Below are 23,733 nucleotides of genomic sequence, written 5' to 3' on the forward strand. Positions count from 1 at the left end.
GAAGCGTTCTGTCATTCCATTGGTTTGAGGATGATAGGCGCTTGTGGTACGGTGGACGACGCGGCACTCACGCAGCAATGCTGTGATGACGTCGGAGAGGAACACGCGACCACGATCACTTAGCAACTCTCGAGGTGCTCCATGACGAAGGACGAGATTGTGCAGAATGAAACTGGCAACGTCTTTTGCTGTAGATGAAGGAAGAGGTGAAGTTTCGGCGTACCGCGTGAGGTGGTCGACGGCAACGATGATCCAACGGTTACCGTCTGCAGTGCTCGGAAGGGGACCGTAGATGTCGAGGCCGACGCGGTCGAACGGCCGGGAGGGGCACGGCAAAGGTATTAAGGTACCGCCGGCGTTTTGAGGGGGAGTCTTACGTCTCTGGCATGTGGAACAAGCCCGAACGTACTGTTGAATAAAACGGTACATACCACGCCAGTAATATCGGAGCCTGATCCGAGAATACGTCTTTAGGAAACCTGCGTGGCCACATTGGGGGTCGTCATGGAACGTGGAACAAATTTCAGACCGCAGGTGACGTGGAATTACGAGTAGCCACTGACGGCCACCGGGTGTGTAGTTTCGTCGGTAAAGCACGTCATCGCGAGTGGTGAAGTGCTCGACTTGACAACGCAACGTGCGAGTAGAGGGAGAAGCGGTCCGACCAGCCAGGATGTCCAGAATGGATGCAAGCCACGGGTCCTTGCGCTGCTCGGATGGCATGTCGGCGATGGTGAGGGCAGTGGTATCACAGAGAGGACTTGTGCAGCAGGCAGGGTCAGAAGAAAGGGGCGAACGGGAGAGGGCATCTGCATCCGAATGTTTGCGGCCGGAGCGATACACCACGCGGATATCGTACTCTTGTAGGCGTAACGCCCATCGGGCGAGCCGACCACTTGGATCCTTTAGTGACGACAACCAGCAAAGGGCGTGGTGATCAGTTACGATGTCAAAAGGGCGTCCATACACATAAGGCCGAAATTTGTCTATCGCCCAAATAATGGCAAGGCACTCCTTTTCGGTGACCGAATAGTTGCTTTCGGCTTTACTAAGAGTTCGGCTTGCGTAGGCAACGACGTACTCTTGGAAGCCGTCTTTCCGCTGCGCAAGAATAGCGCCCAGCCCGACACCGCTAGCGTCTGTGTGGATCTCCGTGGGTGCAAATGGGTCATAGTGTCGCAGAATGGGCGGCGACGTCAGGAGGCGGCGCAGTTCGTTGAAAGCATCGTCACAAGGGGGAGACCATGCCGAAAGATCACTAGAGCCGGCGAGGAGCTTGGTCAAAGGAGCGATGATGGTCGCGAAATTGCGAACGAAGCGCCGGAAATAAGAACAAAGACCAATGAAGCTTCGGAGCTGTTTCATGGTAGTCGGTTTGGGAAACGCTGAAACGGCTGTAAGTTTGGCTGGGTCAGGGAGAATGCCGTCCTTCGAAACCACGTGGCCTAGGATCGTAAGCTTTCGAGCGGCGAAGTGGCACTTCTTCAAGTTCAGTTGCAGTCCACCGGCGGAGAGGCAAGCGAGAACTTGCTCGAGGCGGGTTAAATGGGTCGAAAAATCGGTTGAAAAGACGACAATGTCGTCTAAGTAACAAAGGCAAATATTCCACTTGAGGCCTCGAAGGATCGTGTCCATCATTCGCTCGAATGTAGCTGGCGCGTTGCACAGGCCAAAAGGCATGACCGTGAATTCGTAGAGCCCGTCGGGCGTGACGAAAGCTGTTTTTTCGCGATCGGCCTCCGCCATGGGTACCTGCCAGTATCCAGAGCGCAGATCTAAGGAAGAGAAGAATTGTGCTCCCTGTAGGCAGTCTAAGGCATCGTCGATGCGCGGCAGAGGATAGACATCCTTGCGGGTGATTCGGTTGAGACGCCGGTAATCCACGCAGAATCTGATGGATCCGTCCTTCTTCTTCACCAGCACAACTGGAGAGGCCCAGGGACTGCTGGATGGTTGGACGATGCCACGTTTGAGCATGTCATCGACCTGGTCACTGATGACACGGCGTTCGGCAGTTGACACACGGTATGGACGCTGTCGCAATGGTGCCTGTTGACCGGTATCAATACGGTGAACAACAGCTGACGCTCGACCTAAGGAAGGCTGGTCGTGGTCGAAGGAGGCTCGAAAACGCTGGAGGAGCTTGACCAGCTGTTCCTGCTGCCCAGGCGTGAGGTGGGAGTCGATAGATTTGCGAAACACGTCCATAGGAACTTCGGTGTCAGTTGCAGGTGTAATGGCACAAGTCGGTAGCGATGGCTTGTCTGGAAGCATTGGGTCTTCGAAAATGCAATCCAAGGTCTCGAGGGTCCCCAGACACTCGCCACGTAGTAAGATATACGGGCAAGCAGAGACGTTGCACGCGTAAAGGGCCGCGGAACCATTGGAAAAGTCGACGACGGCAAATGGGAGGCGGAAGGTTCGACGGCGCGCACTAGCTATAGATGGTTGAAACAGTAGGGTCGAATTAGTGGCAGCAGGCGAAAACACAGGCACTAGAACGGCGGACAAAGGCGCGATGTGGACGTCGGCTGCGGCAAATACTTTAGGCGCACTGTGGTCGTCGAGGTCGGGGCACGGAGTCGTCAATGTCAGTTCAGCACGAGCGCAGTCGACGAGGGCCTGATGGGCAGAAAGGAAATCCCATCCTAGTATGACGTCGTAGGATGAGCGAGGAAGAACGACAAGCTTGACGGCATACCAAACATCTTGAATAACAACGCGAGCTGTGCACTGAGCCGTCGGTGATATGCAATGCGAGGTAGCCGTACGCAGGGCAAAATTGGTAAGAGGCGTTGTGACTTTTCTCAAATTGCGGCACAGTTTATCACTAATTACAGAAACGACAGCGCCTGTGTCGACAAGTGCACGTACGGCTACACCTTCTACTTCTATATCGATTTCGTTGGGCGGATAAAGAGGAGGTCTTGAAAAGTTCGACGACAACGCAGTTCTTGCCTCCGGAACTGCGGCTGTCAGTTTTCCTCTCGTGCGGGGCTAGGGCGGCGATGCATCGGGGAAACGGATCGGCGACGGGGCGATGATGTCCGGCGGGGCGCGCTTGCAAAGAGACAAGACATCCTCGATGTAGCTTGTAAAGGTCTCGTCCCTGCGCTGGACTCGACTACGCAGACGCTGTTCCGCGCGAAGCCGGCGCACGGCGGGACGACCGAAGACCGCCGCGATGGTTGTCTTAAACGTCGACCAGTTGGTGATTTCACCCTCATGGTTTTTAAACCAGAGGCTGGCCACATCAGCGAGGTAAAAGCGCACGTTCGTGAGCTTGTCGCAGTCGTCCCTTTTATTGGAAGCGCTTACTATTTCACACTCGACGATCCAATCCTCCACGTCGTGCTCGTCGTTTCCGCGAAAGATGGGTGGGTCGCGTTGCCGAGGCACACCCGTACAGAAGACTGTCGTGGTTGCGGCAGCTTGCGAAGGGCCAGGAGCAGTCATGGTGAAAGGCGATGGTAGCGTCCGATTGCGAAGTTCCAGGTTGACGGGAACCCCGGCACCTCCACCACTTGAAATAGGGGTGTTGTACGTCAAGAAAGGGTCAGACGTTGCTTTGCGAAAGGCTCTTTATCAGGCAGGTCTGGCTACTGGCGAGCGCGTGCGCGAGCGACAACCACGGGGCCACCGATCGTCGTCGTCGTCTTCCGTAACAGCCGAGCGTCTGTCATTTACATTCAGTACAATTTATTTATTTATTTATTTATTTATTTATTTATTTATTTATTTATTTATCTATTTATTTATTTATTGAAATAGCATAACACTTTCGGAGATCTACAATGAATTTTGCTCTAAAAGCGACGAAGCCCAAGTTGACGGACCACCATGCTACACTCATGCGGCCCTGCCGGAGCCGGGACCATGGAGAAAATGTCAGGGTAGAGTTCTAGTTTCTAAGGCTAGCACGAGTGTATCGCACACGCACACTCATTTCAGTTAACAGTCGGTCCGGTGAGCTCGCAGAGCCAGGAAAGGCAATGGAGCCCCAGTAAATCAGGAAGAGTTCTCTGCTAACTTTTTTAAAAAAACGTTTATCCTCTAGCTCTATCCATGCTCAGACGCTCTGGGCGCACCGCACCGTGGTGCATAATCTGACTTGAGCGATTGGATGGTATATGTCAAGCCGAATTTCACTAAACATTCCATGGGCGCTGAAAAACACCGAGTTTCCCTTCGATTTTTACCAGAGACCAAGAGTGATAGATGTCGGCAGTGGTGCGCGGCAAATGATCACAGGGTTCTAATCTAATTGCGCTGAGCGAAAGGCAGGGAGGCCTAACGACAAAGAGAACTATAAGCAAATAGTGCGCAAGTAGTGCGTTTATAAACAAGTAGTGAATTGGACAAGAACTGAAGAAGTAGTGCGTTTATGATAACAAGGTACTGAGCCGGCATCTCAGCATAGCGGTGAAAGAAAAAATTGGTCAGGTAGGCCCTGCAGGTGCAAATAACCGTACAAATAACCCGATGTTGATGAAACGGGGGAAGAAAATTTCAGAAATCACATCGCTTACTTACGTGATCGAGGAGTGTCTCTTTTGGCAAAGCTATACACTTGCGGCACGCTAACGCATACTTCACGTAGCTTGTACATAATGTGCGCCAACTAGCGGCTATATCGTCATGTAAGACTTTCAGTGTGTTGCAACGATAGCGTAAACGTCGCCTGTAACGTCACGCGCGTCCGACAACTCACGGGCAACGATCCTGGCCGTCCTCTTGCAGACGTTGTCTCCCGCAGCGCAGGGCATGCTCTGGAGGGTGACCTCGAACTGGCTGCCGTCGGACAGTCTCCCTTTGGCCATCATCAGTTCGCAGTCGGATCGGTAGTCGTAGATGTGGCCGTCGAACGAGTTGAAGTGTGACTCGCCCCAAGCGGTGCACACTCCGGGGCAGTCTTTCTTGTCACACTCCCATAGGCCTCCACTGCACGTACTGTTGCCAGGAGAAGGAAAAAAAGCACATACACTTAAACCTTATGTCAGCTTTTATTTTCCTAATAGGAAATGAAGCACGTAGCAGAAATTAGTGCGCCATAAAATTTGAAAGTCATTTAGCTTGACGTCTCTGCTTTAGCAAGGTATGTTGTTGGCCTAGTCCAGCGGTCTCAAGCTCACCTCAGCCAGCGGGCCACAGTCACGCAATTTAGTCCCGTAAGGGCGGGGGCAGCGAAGTGGTAGGAGTGGGAGAGGGGGGGGGGGTAGTTTGTACAAATTGTCAGCAAACGTTGCCATTTGAAAGAAGGCCTTTCCAATATCTCATATACGGGTCTTTTGAACTCATTTCTGAAGATTTGGTGCCAGGATTCCAACATGTCGATACAGATCTCCAACATGACTAAAATCTGGACGCCAATTCTGAAATATAGCATTTGTCTCATGGTTATGTTTCAACACATTCTGACCACATGGGGTGCCTCACGAAAACAATGCTTTAGACCAGTCATGCCTGTGTATCTCACGAACATGCTTATTGAGAAAATAAAAAAATGTGCGGCGAAGACAGTCGTGTGCGGGTCGCGGGCCGCGTGTTTGAGACCCCCGGCCTAGTCGGTTCATAGATTCAGCAAAATTTTTAAACTCTGCAAAGAAGACAGGTCGAAAGCAGGAACGTCTGCGTCTCTGTGTGTTTCTGCTTTCGTCCTCTCTTCTTCCGATGTTTAAAAGTTTTGCCGAGTCTCTGCTTTGCCTGAAAGATTGATTGATTGATTGATTGATTGATTGATTGATTGATTGATTGATTGATTGATTGATTGATTGATTGATTGATTGATTGATTGATTGATTGATCGATCGATCGATCGATCGATCGATCGAGTGAGTGAGTGAGTGAGTGAGTGAGTGAGTGAGTGAGTGAGTGAGTGAGTGAGTGAGTGAGTGAGTGAGTGAGTGAGTGAGTGAGTGAGTGAGTGAGTGAGTGAGTGGCACAGTCTGGGGCTGTCACCCCTTCATCCTTTCGTTTCCGCTCACGACGCTGAGGGATATCACCACATTTAAGAATTCTCAGTACAAAACAATCTCTTTATCACTTACCACTTGTTGCAGTCCCTTTGAATCTCTGAGCTCGGCGGGAATATCTTACCACCGTGCTTGCAGCCGCATTCGCTCTGAGGGACGCAGCTGTTGGTCGACGGCTGCAGTACGAAGCCAAGTTTGCATCTGCGGAGGCGTACAAGATGGCATTGGTTTACCAGTGACACAGGAAAGCCAACAGTCAGCTCATTTTTAGCAAATACCTCAGAAAGCTATAAAGGGGATGCATCCATGTACATGTGTAAGCAGTAGAAGTTTATTGTTATTTTCTTAATTCACTGAGCAATTGGCAATCGCGCATAGAATTCAAAGTCAATACCTGTCCTTTAGATTATGTTCGACGTTAGAGGTCCGTTTTGGAATTTTCCAGTGCGAGTTCAGTTTTTGAAGCCAATGCTCTTGCATGCAAATTAGCTCAAGACAAGCTTTAGGGTACATTGAAAGTGCAGTGAAAGATGAACAACTGCTTAACCTTTTGACGTGTACCTATGCAAATGAGCGTTAACAGGCCAATGCTTTGGTATTTCTATAAACAGTACAGATGCCCTTGCAGGTTTCGTCATCACAAAAGCAAGTAACGCAATTGCTGTGTAGAATTTCTTCTTAGTTGTGACTTTGGCAATAGAATTCTCTTGTAAAGCGATAGAGTACCGTAATGTGATATAGGACAGACTTGATAGCGCAAAGGCGGAAGGATGAGCGAAGTGGAGGAAAGACAAGTTTCGTTTTAAGGACCTCGTTAGCATCGACCTAGCTCTCTAGTCTCGGGCTCACAACGTGTGCCGACTAGCGACCGACCCACAACCATTCTTTATCTTCACTTCTTGGTACCCTGCAGCTTATCGCCACCGCATTCCGTGAAGTCTTACCGACAGCCGGGTTGGCACTCGTTGTTGCTGACGCCGCACGACAGAGCGGCGTTCACGTTGTCGCAGGTCAGGGGACAGGCGTCCAGGCACTGCGTGTACTCGGAGTTCTCGTCGTGGGCGCATTGCTGAGACGAGGTCTCTTCTTCGAAGATTCTTGGTGCCGGCGAGTCGGGCAAGTGCCCCCCAGTTCCGCCTTCCTCATCAGAGCAGTCCCACTCGCCGTTGTCGCACTCGCTACAGCCGAAGGACAACAGGAAAAGGAGGGAAGTCGTCAAGAACACAAGGGTGCTCTGCACTTACACTCAGACCGAATGGCCCTTGAAATAGAGATGTTGTCACTACGCCATTCTAGAACGAAGGTACAGAATGAAACCCGTACGAATTTCTGAAAAGGAGGTCTTCGCAGCTGAAGAAAAATTCGTACTGGTCTTGAGATTGAAGCCGGGACCAACAATATACAAGGTCGGTACCTCTACCGTCTGAGCTATCCTGGAGGATGGCAAGCTAAAAATTTTGAACGCACACAACAGAAAATCAGTTCCGCAGGAACTCGCAAGGTGAAGGTGGGTTAATGAGATGAAGAGCTCTTATCCCTATGCCAGCTGCTCAATGCTATAAAGCTACATCATTTATTTTCCGCGAACCTTCCTTAGCCGACGCAAGAGTCGCGTTCATTTGTCTTTGCGTATTGTTTCGGTTTCAGAGCGTGTCATCGCGCTCTGAAACCGAAATGATCTAAGTCATAGAGAGAAAAAAAAAAAGATGCAAGTCAAGGACGCAGTGACGACAGCATGAAAAGAGCATGTGTTCACTCCTCCTTTACCGGTATTCTCGATTGTTTGTGTTGGCTTTAGTCCTATCTGCGTGACGTCTTCAACAATTCAAGCACCCCCCACGCGTTATCTAATAAGCGTTGTTTGAGTTCTTACATGTACGCACCGAGACAACTACAGTGCGCGAACATGTTCCTGGCCTTTACTAGGTATTTTCTCTATATTTTTTGCTATTTTGGTGTATATTCATGCATCCAACCATAGGTATCAAGCCCCGCACATTGCTCTAAGCGCTGATCACATCAGCTTTCATTAAACTCTCTCTCTCTCTCTTGTATTGACACCGCTTTACTTATCGAGAAAAGGCAATCGCGCTGGGTTTGCGTTTGCTGTGCATGGTAGGTACAACAAGATAACGACGCCCATCTTGTTGCGCTGAAAAATACACGAGAATCTAAGAGATCTACAGCTCTCGGAGATATGACAGGTTGTCGTTGATTGAAACAGCTGCAGAATGAGTGGTTTACTGCTGGCTGTTTACACTGCCATACACACAACTGACTTGCCATCCATGATAGAGCGAGTAAGCGCGACTTAACCCTTGCTTTGTCGCGGTGACTGTTGTTCCGTTTTGATCTTGCCTTGGACATGTGTTCGGTTCAACGATTTGCACCAGTGAATGCTCGTTCTTGTCTCTGTTAGTTCCATTCGCTCGGTATATAGTTATCGTACGATGCGGAAATGAAATTGTCACTTGAAAGTAGCGCTGTGTCTCTGTTTTTTATATTCGTCCTCGTCAACTTGCGCTTACTCACTCAATCATGGATGCTGACCAACCATCCCGCCAACGCACCTTCAGCCTTACCATAGTTGGCCGTTCCTCTTGTGCATGGTGCCCGGGGCGTACAGCTTATGCTTGTGGAGGCACGAGCAGTAGTCAGCCGGCAGGCACAGATGGTCCTTTTCGTAGCCGTCCTTGCATACGCAGCCTTCAACGCACGTCGAGTTTGCCATCTCGCCCAGCGCCACTTCGAAACAGCTCTTCTGCCGCGCACACTCGGTCCACCTCATGTCACTGGGACATCTCATGCCTATGGAATGTGCGGCATCAAATTGCATGATTAGCCAGGCATAACGACAGCGTGTCGCTGTTGAAAGGTTATTATAAAGGAGCATGGATTTCATGTACCCATGTTGGCAGGTCACATCACAGCGGCGCACGATTACTTAATTGCACAAGGTGTCGCGCGACGCACCACAAAAGCGAGCGCCTCTCAGAACCGCTGTCGTAGGAATGTCAGCGCTGCCAATATTTTAAACGCTTCCTTTGTTCTCAAGCTATCGTTTTTTCTCTCCTGTCTAATTTTTTTCACGCAAAAAAATAAAAAGATTATTTGTATCCTACGTTCTAGCTCCGTTAAGAAAGGTTAAAATAGGCTACTCTGTAAGGGTAGCTGATTGGTAGCTTATTAGGCGATAGATAATGATGTAGTAATAAATTACAAACGCTGAATTTTCCTGAAATGAACTTTGATTCGGAAGATAATTATACACATGACCACTAACGAACCTTTTTATCTTCATCTTTAGGCTGATCGACTGCCATAACTAGAGCAGTGCGTATATAATTCTGCAAATTTCAGTTGTAGTACTAGCATACTAAACAAAATAGTTTGCCTTGACCGCGATATCAGCTAAAAAAAAAGTTTCATAATAATAGCCCCTCGACGTTCACTGTTCAAGAAGTCATAAGCAGACAGTCCCTGCGAGCGATACTTGGCAACGATATTGTTTGTTTACTGCTATTTCGTTATTTCACGTGAATAAAACACTGCTAGCGTTTCAGCACGCCAGTTTCCAGTTTCCATATTTCACCGTCGTACTCTTATATAAAGCACACATCAAGGCAAAATATATCGACTTCTGCTGGTGACGTTTCAAGCACCCACTAGAGAAGTAATTTGAACCGCATGTAGCGTAAATTCAGTCGGTATAAGCTGCTCAAGCCACATACGAAAAAGCGAAAATGGATGTTCGAGAAACTCACTGCAGAGGGACACGTGGCGGCGCCATTGAGTGAGGCGGCCCTTTCGGGCACACTCGGCCGCATACTCGGCAAGCGACGGGCAGACGCAATCCTTCAGCGTTCCTCGGCAGGCGCACGTCTGATGCAGGCACGCCTTGTAGTACGGCTCCGGGTCCACCAGCTGCTGACACTCTGCGACGATAACGCAACCGGAATGCGGTTCAAGCGGAAACCGTTAATTGCTTATGCTTGCGTACCTCATGCGCAGTTTCTATCACGATATTTTTACGAGACACAGCTAGCGTTATATTCTGTAATAGTGTATTCTCTTTCTGTTGCCGCCGATGTAATTATTCGCTATTCCTGATGTAATCAGGGGAAGAAACTTTCTTCAAGGTGTACAACGCTTACCGCACGAGAAGGGCAATGTAGCTGCCTAAGAGTGATACAGCACGCATCAGCCACAAGATAAAAATGGCTGTGATTCGTTGACACGTATACGGGAAATTTCGTAAGCTAGTGCAGTGTCAGCACTAAACAATGTGGATACTTGGTCAGGTAATTGTTTATAATGGGCATGTTTACAAAGGCCGCCAAAGCCACGAAACGTGAAAACAAGGGAGAGGGGGAGAGAGAGATTAAAGAAGACGCAGGAAGATCGGCTACAAGTAATATCCTCTAGACCGCGATTTTCCTCAGATGAAAAGGGAAGAGAAAAAAAAGAGCAGTAAGACCTGCCGTGAAGAATATGTGTAGTACAGTGAGATTATACATGCACACAAAACACGAGAGTTCAGTGATATCGTATATAGAAAAAGCGCATTTGCACGGTCACGATCGCGGTAGCTTTCCTTTTCGTTTACTTCTGTTTTGCGTTGGTACATGTCTATTATCATCAACACAAGCGTGTATGGAATGTACCAGTATAAGAAACCTTGAAATTAAATTAATGAGCAGGAAAATAGCAAGACAAGAAGAAAATATCAGTGAAATATCGATCTCTGTCAGTGGTTCAACAATAATCTTAGCTGACAAAATAATTTCATAATACCAAATTTTCAAGACCAGATCGTTATCAGTCTTGCTGCTAGCGAAGTTATTGTTTATTATGGCCAGCGCTAGCAATAGGCGCGTTCGGGCAACCAATGCAAGTCGTGAATACACTGCAAAAAAATGCAGCGCGACTTAGACGAAGACAGATGACACAGGTGGACACAGACAACACTCGTCTGTGTCTCCTGTGTTCGTCCAAATCGTGCTGCATTTCTCCGAGTACGAACCAACTCAACCAAGTCATGAATACACACCTTTAAAGGCATCCCCGTGAATCTCCTTGCAGAGCTCCTTGGCCCGCGATGCCCTCTGCGGCGACCGCTCGCAAGGGTGCTCCTCGACGCCATCTTCTTCGTCGCAAGATGCGTCCACCTTCCACTTGTCGACGAACGCGCGCACGCTTCCTTCCACGTCGCCAGCCGGCGTGAGGAAGTCGTCCTTCTGGTTCCGGTTGTTTGTGCCGCACAGCCCCTGCAGTTGGCCGCTCAAGCTTGCGGGGCTGTCGATGTGAAGGCGCCCCCTTCTGTTCCATTGCAGCACGATGCCGTTGGAGAACGAGGCCTGAAGTGTATGAGAACCATAGGCATCTGAAGACGGGAGGCGCACAGTAGAACACCGCGCGCTATGTCGAGCGACTTGTTACGCTGGAATTCGCATCCAACAAGATCCTGACAGCTTCCAGCAAGTTCTAGCACGTTTCAACAGCATCTAGCCGGCCCACCGTGACTTAGTAAAACATGTTGTTGGGCTAGTTGGTTCATGTTGATCAAAAGGTAAGGTTTTTTCTTTACCTTGGGCTGCGTCCTCACCTTTTCATCAACATCGTGACTGCAGTGGCTGATATTCCCACCCACAATATAAAGCGATTCAAGGTCAGCATGGTCGTTTAATATGCGCGAAATGCCTTGCTAAAGCTCACTATTATTTGAAACCTTTTTTTTCGCTTTCTTCGATTTTTTTTCGGGAGACATAAAATTCGCAAAGATTCATGTCACTCCTTCCCTACACCATTCTGGCGGTCACGTTACGCATGATGCATGGTCACAACCCACCAGTCATGCAACAATCGAGTAACTACAAACACGCTCGCCGAACAATATAAGAGTAGCTTTCAATCGTTAAAAAAAATTGGCCGCGTATCTGCGTGCTTCGCTGCAAATGTCGTGTAAAGACGATAGAAGAGGCGCTGTGTGGGATATGGACGCCATCTGGCAATACGTCGGGAAACATGAGTGCTGTGTTGCGTGCTGGTAGTCCCGGCGCAGCAGCAGGCGAAGACCTTTGCAGAGAAACGTCCGCACTCAACGAGTACTCTCCACACACTCTTTTATTTATACGTCGCCTGGGTAAAACAGGAACGCCAGAGCGGCGCCCACGACCGGCAGCCTGAAGGCCGCCCACAACGCTGCTTTTTCATTTTTTAAATATTTTTTTTCACTTTCTTGGCCTTCTCAAAACTAAAGTTTTTCAACACCAACCCATGGCATTCGCACAGTGCAATACAGAACCGAAACCGAAACAAAACAATGAGCTCGTGCGAAGGGCACGGAGGAAGGCAAATTTCAGCGCAGTCGCATTTTCAGCTTTGTTGAAACAGCGCTCACTAGATGACGACGAAGTAAAAGAAGGCACAGGACAGGCAGCGCCTGTCCTGTGCCTTCTTTTCCTTCGTCGTCGTCTAGTGAGCGCTGTTTCAACAAAGATGAACGCATACCAACTCGCTCAAGCTTCCATTCTTATGCATTTTCAGCGCAGCTTAAGAAACTAGGGTCCTTAAAATTACGTATGTATGCATTTTCTATTAAAGGAACACGCCACCTAATACTTACCTAGTGATGTTGCACCTCAGATATGCATGATATTTACTTTTTGATCGACAACGTTCACAAGTATGAACAGCCGTACCAGTTCAAGACGGCTGGCCCTTGGGCAAGTGGTTCAACTTTGGCCGAGTGGCTGAATCGAGGGACGTGCCGACAAACAGAAAGACAGACAGACAGAAAGACAGACCAAAATTTCTGCGTTTAAGTTCCCCAAGAAAGACTATCGTCTTTAATAATAGAACGCGTTCCTTCACTTCCGTATTCCGTAATAACAACGTGTTATTCGCGATACGTGATTCATCTCTGTGCAATGAATTTTGCCACTGCAGCACGTTTAAACATACACTAGACGGCAGTTCTCCGTTGCATGTTTATGTAATCATGTGCGATAGGTGTTTATGTTGTTTATGTCTTTTCACTCACCTGTGTTACTTCAGAGGATGGCTTGTATACGACCACGATGTCGCTAGAAAATGGAAGCTCCACTTTTTCTCCATTCACGAATACCTTCGAGTTTAGAAGAGAAAACAACAATCGTTTTATAATGCCAAGTAAAATTAAGAAAAGGTACGCACGACGAGTCGCCATCGCACATCATTCTTCACCTTTTCGTGGGCGAGCATGACGGTGTTGTCTGCGAAGGTCACAGTGGTCATCTTGGAGCAGTCCAGGGCGTTCTCGCTGGAACCCTTTCCGGACGGCACCTTGACATCGTGGCAGTGGCCCGTCTCTTGGACGATGCTGAAATTCTGCGATCGCACTAGGTAGTACGGGCATCGTCCTCTGAACTCGAAAGTCTTGCCGTCGAAAGTCGAGAAGAAGGGGTCTCCGTTGGCCACACACCGCGATGGACACTCCTTCGTGGTGCAATGCCACTCTCCTTCTCTGCACTCGCTGCATAGGATCAAGAATACGGCGATGCGGCATGTACCCAATGCAAGCACAGGAAAAGCGTACGCTGGCAGACATTTGTACAGGGAGCCGTGAGAAATTAGCCAAACTGTACAAAAGCTGCTGGAGACATTCTCACTGCATATTCACACACATAATTTACCTTCCGAGAGTTGCAAACACCCAAGTTTGTGAAACGTGTTTACTCACAAAAAAAAGAAAACAAAAACAAATGCACAGTAAGTTTGAAGCGGAAAGTGACCACCTAACATGACAACAGATAACAGCTTATGAGCCCGCAAAAATCAACTGATGGCTTCCGATTGATTGATTGATTGATTGATTGATTGATTGATTGATTGATTGATTGATTGATTGATTGATTGATTGATTGATTGATTGATTGATTGATTGATTGATTTCTGTGCGGCAACTGGACCATAAGATTGAGTAACGGCTTGTGACAGTGCGTGATGCTCGTGGGGCACTCGTGATGTGCCATTCGTTTAAATTTCCCGTTGCATTAAACCAGATTTATGAGCGGTAGGGTTTATGCGAAAAACTAGGTAAAAGATATACTAGAAGGAGAGATAGCAAGGTTTGGATAACGACGACACTTTTGAGGATACCAGATGCCTTGAAAGCTGGCTTCTCCGCAATAACTTTCATTGTAAGGAGAAGCCCATTTCAGCAAGTCCCTTCTTTATGCAGGCGATGCTGACATGTCAGGAGTGCTTATGTACGCGGGCAAATGAGGGCGACACTACGGCAGTAGTAAACGTCGTAACATTAAAATTACGAATTGTTTTAGATAACTCGCGTTTCTTCAACGCTTCCCAGAATCTATAAATAGAGCAACGTTTTTACGTTCTCTCTCCATTGAATTGTGGCCCCTGTTTTAAAGCGGAAAGACATATTTTACAAAGTCGTAAAAGTATGGTGAGCCGCTTATACGGTAAATAAATGTAAATACATTATTCAGAAGGGACTGACAGTTATTGAATGCCTCATCAAACGCGAAATTTGACCGTCGGCGTCGGCGTCCCGCGGCGTTGGGGACGAGTGATGCCAAAAATCATCATCGCATGATGATGTCACCATATGATCACATCATCACGTCACATATTTTGGCGTGACGTGTCCCACATGATGCCGTCGTCACATGGCATCGTAGCTTAGGCAAACGTGCGCAGATCACGGAGGCAGTGTGAAACCACGCTAGGCGCGCAAACTTTCGGAGGGTGACGGGGCAGAATCAATACATCTACTACTACGAAGAAGAAGATGGCTTTCGCATTCAAGTAGTGTCAAGTGAATGCATAAGGGACTCTGTGAGTTTTTTCCTTGTCACCAAGAAAGGACATCTTCCCGTCGTGCAGTCATACGGTTCGCACGTCTCTCACTTATCTCCCTTGTTTCTCTGATAGTTCAATTTGGACACGTATGTTAACTCGCTATGTTTACACTTATTTGTCATTCCAATTCATTTGCGGCTTCTCTTTGCGCTCACCAGCTGTTGCATTCCTGCTTGACGAGCGAGCCGGGCTTGTACTCCTTGGCGTGCAGCGAGCACGGGCACTGTTCCCGACGCACGCAGCGTCCGTCGTGCAGAAGCGTCCGGGCCGGGCAGTGGCAGCCGTCTACGCAGGGCCGGGACTCGCACGACGCGTCCGGGTCACGGCACGTGCGCGTGCACGATGCCCCGCACTGGGTGTACACCATGCCAGCAGGACAGCGAGCGGCTGCTCCGTAGAAAAGAAGAAACGGAAGGAGAACACTATTAACGGACCAATCACTATTAAAGCGAGAGCCTTAGATGCCTCATCAAACACGATAATTGGCCGCCAACGCCGTCGGCATCCCGCGTCAGCGGCATCAACACGAGCGATGCAAAAAATCATCACGCTATGACGTCGCCTCATGACGTCCTCATGACGTCACAAATCGTCAAAATTTGCGACGTCATCATTACGGCATACATCGTGACGTCACATGATACCGTCATCACATGACATCGTCGCTTGGTACCAATACATTTGTTTTTTACAATACAATATTTTTTTTCTTTCACTGCTTTTCCGATAGGCTGTGCTTCAACTGGGCCCGAGGCTCACAAAACTACACTTTGATTCACCGGCCTAGACTCGTGTATTGTACTTGCAAACAACGGATTGTGACGGGATATCGTGTGGCTTGCCTTTTTGCCTTATTGCATTGACATCAGAATGGACGCGATGGCAAAAATTTCACAAGTTTGCGTCAAGCATACAGTGCTTATTCATATAATGCCAGCGCTGTCGGTTGATGTTGAGTAATGCCTGCTAAATGTTACTCATTAAGATTATTGAAAGTAATTAGAGATAAATTAAGGTAATGCTAATGCATCTCTCCCTCTCTCTTTACTGTTATGCTGCCACCAAACTTTCCTGGTATTCCTCTCATTTTATTTGGTATTTCTTTCTTTTTTTTCTCTTCAAGTAGTCCTAACTCGTGTTCCTTTCAGAACAGTCAGTTAACTCCTTAGGCAACCGCCCTACTATGTAACCTTAAAATGTAAACCTCAGATATGTCTTTCTGCTAAGCCAAGACCTGTGCATATACAGACGAAGACAAGATGAGTGCGTCAAACCCTTGCATTCACTCAAGTGCATAGGTCGACAAACTCACTCATGAGTCGACTCACTCAGACTCAGACCGGGCCGTGAGTCTGAGTCTGAGTGAGTCCTGGTGAGTAATATTTTGGTGAGTTTGATTCCGAGTGAGTCCGGTCGAAGAAAATTTTAGTGAGTTTTAGTCAGGGAGAGTCCAGTTGAGGAACATATTGGTGAGTCTGAGTCCGAGTGAGCCCTAAGCGCGAAATATGTTTCTTGAGTGAGTCCGAGTAAGCTTCACCTTTTGTTGCTGACTTATATGATCCTATCGACTCATCGTCAGCATTAATATTAGCCTTATTATATTGGCTTACGTTTATACTGAAGTCTATTCACACATATCTCAGCACACTAGCGTTCATGTTCCACCTCAATAATTATTGATCAGAGGAGTGAAATAGGGGAAGGGGTGCTATGACGTCCCCTCGCAAACTCCTTCATGGGAAGTTCTTGATAAAATATCTCGTGTGAGTCATGTATTTCATAAAAATGTTCTTACTGCATTGATACTGATGATATATGATATTGATGATAGCTCGTACTTGAAAGTACAAGATCAAAAGGCGTATGGTAGAGCACTGATTATGTGAGATATTGGCGTTAAAGAGGATTGGCACAATGACCGAAAAAGCTAATTTTACTCCAACGGACTCATGAGTCGACTCACTCAGGCCCACTCAGACTGAGGTGAAGCCGGGGGTCTGAGTCTGAATGAGTCCGGCTGTGTAATATGTTGGTGAATTTGAGTGTGAGCGAGTTCGGTTGAGAAAAAGTAGTGAGTCTGAGTCCGTGTGAGCCCGGTTGAGGAAAATTTTGGTCAGTGTGTGTCCGAGTGAGCCCTCAGAGCAAAATCAATTTCTTGAGTGATTCTGAGTGAGCTCCAATTTTTTTGCCGACCTATGCTCAAGTGTAATAAGGGTAACTAGCACACAGCGTTCTGACATTGTAGTCAGATGACTAGGACGAAAATAAACACACGCGGCAGTACGAGCGCTGAACTCCTAACTAGCATTTATTTCACACCATCGGCTATTTTGTACTACAGCGGCATCAGACCACACAAAACACACGTTTCGATTCAGCGCCCGTACTGTCGTTGGTCTCCTATGTGCTGTTAGACCATCGTTTTGGGTCAGGTCAAGGTAGTGTTGTGTCAAAATAGTCTCCCAGAAGAGTCTTACGGCAGAAGTCGTGTCTCCTCCAGACGGACTCGAGCTTGCCTCCGAGACGCTCGCACTCTCGGAAATACTCGGCGAGTGCGCTGCAGCGGCAGTCCGCAGAGCGATCGCCCAGGCAGGACACGTAATCTTCGAGGCACATGTCGCCGTAAGGTTTCGGATCCACCACCTAGAGGGGAAAAAATTGAACGCCGAAGGGACAGTGTCAGTATATCACACAATGTGGAACGTGGCATTTAGCCGCGCGTCGAGCGATAAAAAAAAATTTGGCATCTTACCTTGTGACAGGCCGCGAACCTCTTGTCTGTGACCCTGGAACACAGCCTCCTCGCTTCGAGTACGAGTTCTTCGCTTGGGTGTTCGTTGGAAGGATCGAAGAAAATGTCTTCGCAGTCCTCTGCGGTAAAAGATGGTGCCAAAAAATCTGCTCAATCACTACACCCCCTGAAATTAGTCAATAAGTCGTAAAAAATATTTCATGTTTTGCTTAAAGAGTGAAAATTTCTTGTTAATACATGTGCGTGAGTCGTGACAGAGGGTCATCTATTGTGAAAGAACCGCTCCGAGTGAAGCTCTGCAAGATTTTCCTGCTTGCCTGGAACCCACCGAGAGCTCACGAGAACTGAGTTTTATATTTCATTTGCATGGAGTGCTATCGAAAAAATTCGGATTCACGGAAAAAAAGCCAGTGTTAACCTTCTAGTTCGTTCCTCTTCCAGCTGTCCAGGAAAGCCGACCTGGAGGTGACTTGTCGACCATGGCTGTTGACGAAGTCGTTCGTCGGGTCGTCGTCGTATTGGCCGCAAAGACCGCACATGCTTCCCTTCAGGGACGCATCCACGGAAACCTCGACCAAGTCTTCGCCGTTCCATGTGACGCTGAATGAGGAGAGCCGCATATGATTTCGTAATTGTTATCTGTACAATAGAGAGCGTGTATAATAAACGTCTCGTGTAGGAGCTCACTCATTGTTTCTTTTAATTTTCATTTATGCGCGAATATGTGCCTACTACACGGGATGATCTGTTAAGGAAGCTTTAGAAAGTTCCGCTAAGCAATGACCCTCTCTTCTTGGTTTTACGGGTATCTTGCGGTGTACCTCAGAAGCAGCGACCTTAACTAAAGTCGTAGCGAAATAAAAGGAAAATACAGCGGGACACATATAGATACAATCGCATATTTTAACAGAAGCATTGGCACAATATGATTATCTACAGAACCTACAAGACCGCCCAATTATATATATATATATATATATATATATATATATATATATATATATATATATATATATATATATATATATATATATATATATATATATATATATATATATATATTTCATTGACTGCCTTTGGGCACGCACCTGAAATCGACAAGTGACGTTATGTGAACAATGCCTTTACGATACCCAAATAGTACATGACATCATTTCGTCAAATGCGACTACACCAACAAACATGTAATGTTTGGGGCCAGTTTTCAACGAAAAACAAGTATGATACGATCGTCTCGCTTATGCGTTACCTGGTTAACTTGGAAACAGCACGCATTTACGGGCTGGTTGCTATTAAACTATCCCTAATGAAACGCTGCATAATGTTTTTGTTGTTGTTTTTTACCCTTTCCCTGGCCCCGTTCCGGTTGCGATGCTCATTGTAACATGAAGCAACACAAACTAGCCCTTCATAGTGTGTCATGCAACCTTAACAGAAAACGTATATGTCACGCAAAACGTCTATCGAAACGTCTATGTTATTTTGTTGATAATTGTTGTGTTAAGTCAGAGCAAACCTTACAATAATAACATCTGGGGTTTAACGTCCCAAAACCACGATATGATTATGAGAGACGCCGTAGTGGTGGGCTCTGGAAATTTCGACTTTCTGGGTTTCGTTAACGTGCACCTAAATCTAAGTGCACAGGCCTCAAACATTTTCGCCTCCATCGAAAATGCAGCCGCCGCGGTCGGGATTCGTTCCCGCGACCTTTGGGTCAGCAGTCGAGCGCCATAACCACTAGACCACCGTGACGGAGCCAGAGTAAACCTTTACAATGATGCGTTCATCCGGCATTTGGAACATTTTTGCACAAAAAAGAAAAAGAGCACGACACTGTGTTCTGTCTTCCAACTTATATAGCTTTCCCTCCGCTATCTTCTTGTATGTTCTGGTTGTTCTAATATGCTCACGGGACTTGGAAACACCACTTGTCAATCACACATTGTTTCCTTGCATCTTAAAGGGGCCCTGCAATACTTTTTCAGCATGGTCAGGAAACGCTACCGATCGATACAGTCAAGGCTGTTGAGAACATGCGAGCCAAACATTATGGCGCAGTACGCGGCCTGGAATTTACAATTATTTCTCAACGTCAGCTAGAAATCGTTTCCTCTTCTTTCTACAGATGGTGCCATATACCCAAATTCACGGCTATTGGCTCCTTTGAGCATCGTGAGCTGCATAGTTACCGTGACCGCCGTGAGAGGGCGCCACGTGCCCGCGCTCGCGCTCGCGATGACACTGAAAGTAAGCCTCGCGTTCGATGAAAAAAAAAGAAAAGCGCTCAAGGTCATGACGTGCACGTGACGTAACTTCTCCCGTTCCATCCTCCCTGCTTAGCTTCCAGCGCACTCGTCGGGACGAGAGAAGAGAGAAAGCAATTGCGGCGTGCGACAATTCTCTGTAACTCGGCTCTTGGCAGATTCTAAAAATTTTCAACGGTGGTCGATTCGTGAGGTGAGGCAATAAATTCATTTAATGAAGCCATTTGATGGTTACTTGGAAAAGTGCTGCAGGACCCTGTTAAGAATGACATCGTCCGCCGAGCTAAACTGAAGTTCCGCTTACGTAAATCCGAGCTGGCTGCTGATCACGATCCTTCCGGCGACGTAGTCGACGCGCAGCCCTTCTAGCGTGGTGGGGATCCGCGCGGAGGCATTGCCCAGCGTCACTCGCGGCGGGTCCAGCTCGAAGCCGAAGCGGAGCCCTTCGACGTAGACGTCCAGGCTGCGTCGGCAGAAGAGGCTCGCGCTGTCGTTCGAGCACTGGCTGTCACCCACGTGCACGCTAAACGTGTCGCCGCGACACTCGTGGGCCAACAGGTGTCGGCAACGGCTTTGGAAGCTGAACAGTGATCCGTCGAAAGTTCTGTAGTGGCCCCGGCCCCAGACTGCGCATGTGCCGCTGGACGGCCTGCGAGGTGGTGACCCAGCCTTTTTCTTGAGCCGCTCCTGAGTCTCTGCAAGGTCACCCAACAGCCGATATGAGCGAGGTGAAATTATTAAACGCACTCTTAATTGGCGTAGCGGGGTGAAACGATGGAGGGGAGGGGTGGGGGACTTCAACACTCTCCTTGACGAGATTTTCAAATTTTGCATATGTACGCACGCATGAACATACATAAAAGGTGGCTGAACACCCCCGTCTCCACCGCCCCCCCCCCCAAAAAAAAAAAAAAAATCTGGCTACGCCAAATCCCGCTTTGCGTTTGTGAAACATCACTCATTTACGTCGGATGTAGTGCGAGGCTTTAGTGAAACGCTAAGGTAATAACTACCATGATTAAGCCTTTCTCTCATTTTTATAGTAAATGCTTTTTATAGTATATGCTGATAATTAAAAAGAGAAAGTGAAGAAATTTGGGCTGACTGTACAACTGTCTTGGATTACGGCTAGCACCTGGACAACACGAGTAGTATTAATGGTTGGGAAAGACGTTAATGACACGAAGTCAGCATTATATACATGTAGGAAGGATACAACGTACACTAACGTACAAATCATATTTCTGCATGCGCCCGAATTTTGACATGGCTTCACGCACGTTTCTTTGTAAATGGGGTGCTGCACAAGTGATTTCAATGTTAAACATATTTTTTTTTCATGGACTCAGTGTCGCAACTTTAGGGACAAAGGTTGCATAAAGCAGATCCAGAAAGCAACTTGCCATCGTCCGTCAGTTTGGACATGCGTAATCAAATAGAATGTACGTTAAAACCTAATTCGGTACCTGTCCGTTTGCTTACACTCTAGCAGACAAGTTCATTGAGGTATCACCACCGATCGTCAAGATAAAAAGAAATCTTTGGGGTATCGGGTTGAAATCACGAAGCTTTTCTTTCGTATATGAACTTTGTCATTTGCCAGTAGCCTTCGGTAATGCCCATGATAAGTATCAGATGATTTTTTTTTGCGTACGAACAAGTGTAAGACGTTATTGTGAATGTGGGTGCTGTTGCTTTTTCTGTTTCCCTTCTTAGGGATGCTTCTCATATTATCCAGTAACATGTATACGCTTAGAACGATTTTAAGTGCCGCGTACACACTAAAGGAGGAGGAGTAAACAGAACGACTGAACGTTCTACATTCATTAGGCCTCATGTCGTCACACTTCCTGTCCTACAACGCGGCTGTGTTCCTGTCTCGCCTATGCCCCGAACATGACCTATACTCCCCACTCGCCTAGCTTCATTTCTGTGAAAACGGTTCGGTTAATTCGCCCTCCAATGGCCAACAGTACAACACTGTTTTAGCGATGATCTTTCCGACGCTGCTGCTTTTCGCGTTCGTCGCCCTTCGTCAGCGGTCAGCGCGGCACTCGGACTGCGTTACCAATGCGATTGAATTACCTGTCTACACTCATCTTTAAAAAAAAAATTCAAGTGTATCCAGAGGCATTAGATGGGATTTAGTGGCCGTGGGCAGTGAGTGATAAGAGTGACACATGACCGAGAGGAACGAGTAAAGACGAAACCGCGACCTTAAAGCATTTGCTAAGCGGGACGAGCACGATGGATCAGATTGCGTGGACAAGTTTGACGCGACTGAACGACTGAACTGCGCCGACAGCAGCTTATCAGCTTCGTCGTCACTGTGCGACACGTACCTCGACCGCGGAATTCGGTCTGTCGTGTAAATCCACCTCTATCTGCGCGGTTCATAACTGCCGTCAAAATAAACATTCACTAATGGCACGTCCCTGCTAATGTCTAAAAGGGGGGGGGGGGGAGAAGGGAAAAGGGAGCGCTAATTATGAATACACCAAGTTACACAGTTGCGCGCTGGTAAGCATGGTGACAATCGGATCAGTACACAAGCTCTTGTTCGTGTACTGGCGACACTGGAAAATGAGGATAAAAGCACAGATTCCCCCACCCTATAGACGCTTGACTATAACGCGCTAAAAACCGTCTATGCATGTGAGATAAATTTTGTTTTTGTTGGTACACAACGCGATCACTGCTTTTTGATTTAATGAAGACTATGTTGCTAATAGACTAGTGAATAGCCAACATTATCAAAACATTAACCTACACTAGCTGACAAGAGCCAACAGCTATATATAGCTAAAATTGTTCAGTGCCGAAAATAATGGAGTAATTACGACAGTTGAATTAGATCAGAAATTATGCTAGACATTAGCATCATATTCATTTAAAGGCAGTGTGAAGCAGACCTACGATGCTATTTTATTCAATAAAAGTTGTGCAAAAGTCAGCGAGGATTATGTAAATATATGCGTGCGTCTCAAGGAAATATAACAGTTGGCGTTCGACGACGAACTCTAATACTGCCAGAAAATGTGCCCCTTTACAACAGCGCCTCTTTTATCGGGGGTGAAAGTCTATGCCAGCTTTAGAACACCACGAAAGCGGACGAAAGATTAAAAAAAATTGCTCGCTTTAAAACGGCCACATACACTCGGGATTAATGACGCAGATATTATGCACTGACCATCGACGCAACGGGGCAGGTCGGGAGGCGACCACTCTCCCGCCGCGCTGCACTTGTACACGTTGGTGGGCGGCAGGTATTCGTATTTCAGTCCCCGGTTGCACTCGAGGACACAGGTACTGGCCAGCCGCGTGTGGTTGCATTGGGACGTCCCGTGGAAGCCAGCCCTCTGCAGGTCACACAGCGACATGGCTGCGCAAGGAGGAACGTGTTAAATGGGCAGCAGTTTATTAAGCATTATCAAGGCGAAAGCCTTACATGCCTCATGAGTTAAAAAAATCCGGTGCCAAGCGTCCGATGCGTCCGGTGGCGTGAACATGAATGGTATGACGTCACATGGCCTTACAGACACATCAAATGGTGCTAAGAGCAAAATGTCACATGGCGTCACCAATGACGTCATGTTGTGTCTTTGTGATGACTCATCTCATCCAACTAATGATTACTCTTGTACCATCTGCCTCATTTATTCAGACATATGCAAGACAGATCTACTCTTGAACACATACTCTGGGAATGTCAAGGGATAACAAACAATATTTGGGATGCGGCTTCTAGCGATCGCCTCCGCGTGCGCTGTGAGACTGTGTTGCGCAGCTTTGTCCTTGAAGATAAACTTTGGGCATTCCAGTGGGCTGAGGAAGCCGCCAGGGCTCAAGAACTCCTGGCCATCACCTAGGTGGGGCC

General features: G+C 47.6%; 1 protein-coding gene across 1 annotated transcript in view; it reads right to left on the bottom strand.

Moving 5' to 3' along the window:
• LOC119386050 (hemocytin-like) overlaps positions 1-23,733 on the bottom strand; it is a 93,872-nt gene that overhangs the window by 64,904 nt on the left and 5,235 nt on the right. Inside the window, exons 4-17 of the mRNA XM_049414208.1 lie at positions 23,047-23,238; positions 20,161-20,551; positions 18,008-18,189; positions 17,590-17,708; positions 17,315-17,480; positions 14,993-15,224; positions 13,197-13,485; positions 13,015-13,098; positions 11,023-11,329; positions 9,737-9,907; positions 8,555-8,780; positions 6,917-7,150; positions 6,048-6,173; positions 4,712-4,950 (exon numbers count right to left, since the gene is read on the bottom strand). Of these exons, the coding sequence (XP_049270165.1) occupies positions 4,712-4,950; positions 6,048-6,173; positions 6,917-7,150; positions 8,555-8,780; positions 9,737-9,907; positions 11,023-11,329; positions 13,015-13,098; positions 13,197-13,485; positions 14,993-15,224; positions 17,315-17,480; positions 17,590-17,708; positions 18,008-18,189; positions 20,161-20,551; positions 23,047-23,238 (2,958 nt within the window). The remainder of the gene's footprint in view (positions 1-4,711; positions 4,951-6,047; positions 6,174-6,916; positions 7,151-8,554; positions 8,781-9,736; positions 9,908-11,022; positions 11,330-13,014; positions 13,099-13,196; positions 13,486-14,992; positions 15,225-17,314; positions 17,481-17,589; positions 17,709-18,007; positions 18,190-20,160; positions 20,552-23,046; positions 23,239-23,733) is intronic.

This window comes from Rhipicephalus sanguineus, chromosome 3 (genome assembly GCF_013339695.2).
Source record: "Rhipicephalus sanguineus isolate Rsan-2018 chromosome 3, BIME_Rsan_1.4, whole genome shotgun sequence".
NCBI lineage: Eukaryota > Metazoa > Arthropoda > Arachnida > Ixodida > Ixodidae > Rhipicephalus > Rhipicephalus sanguineus.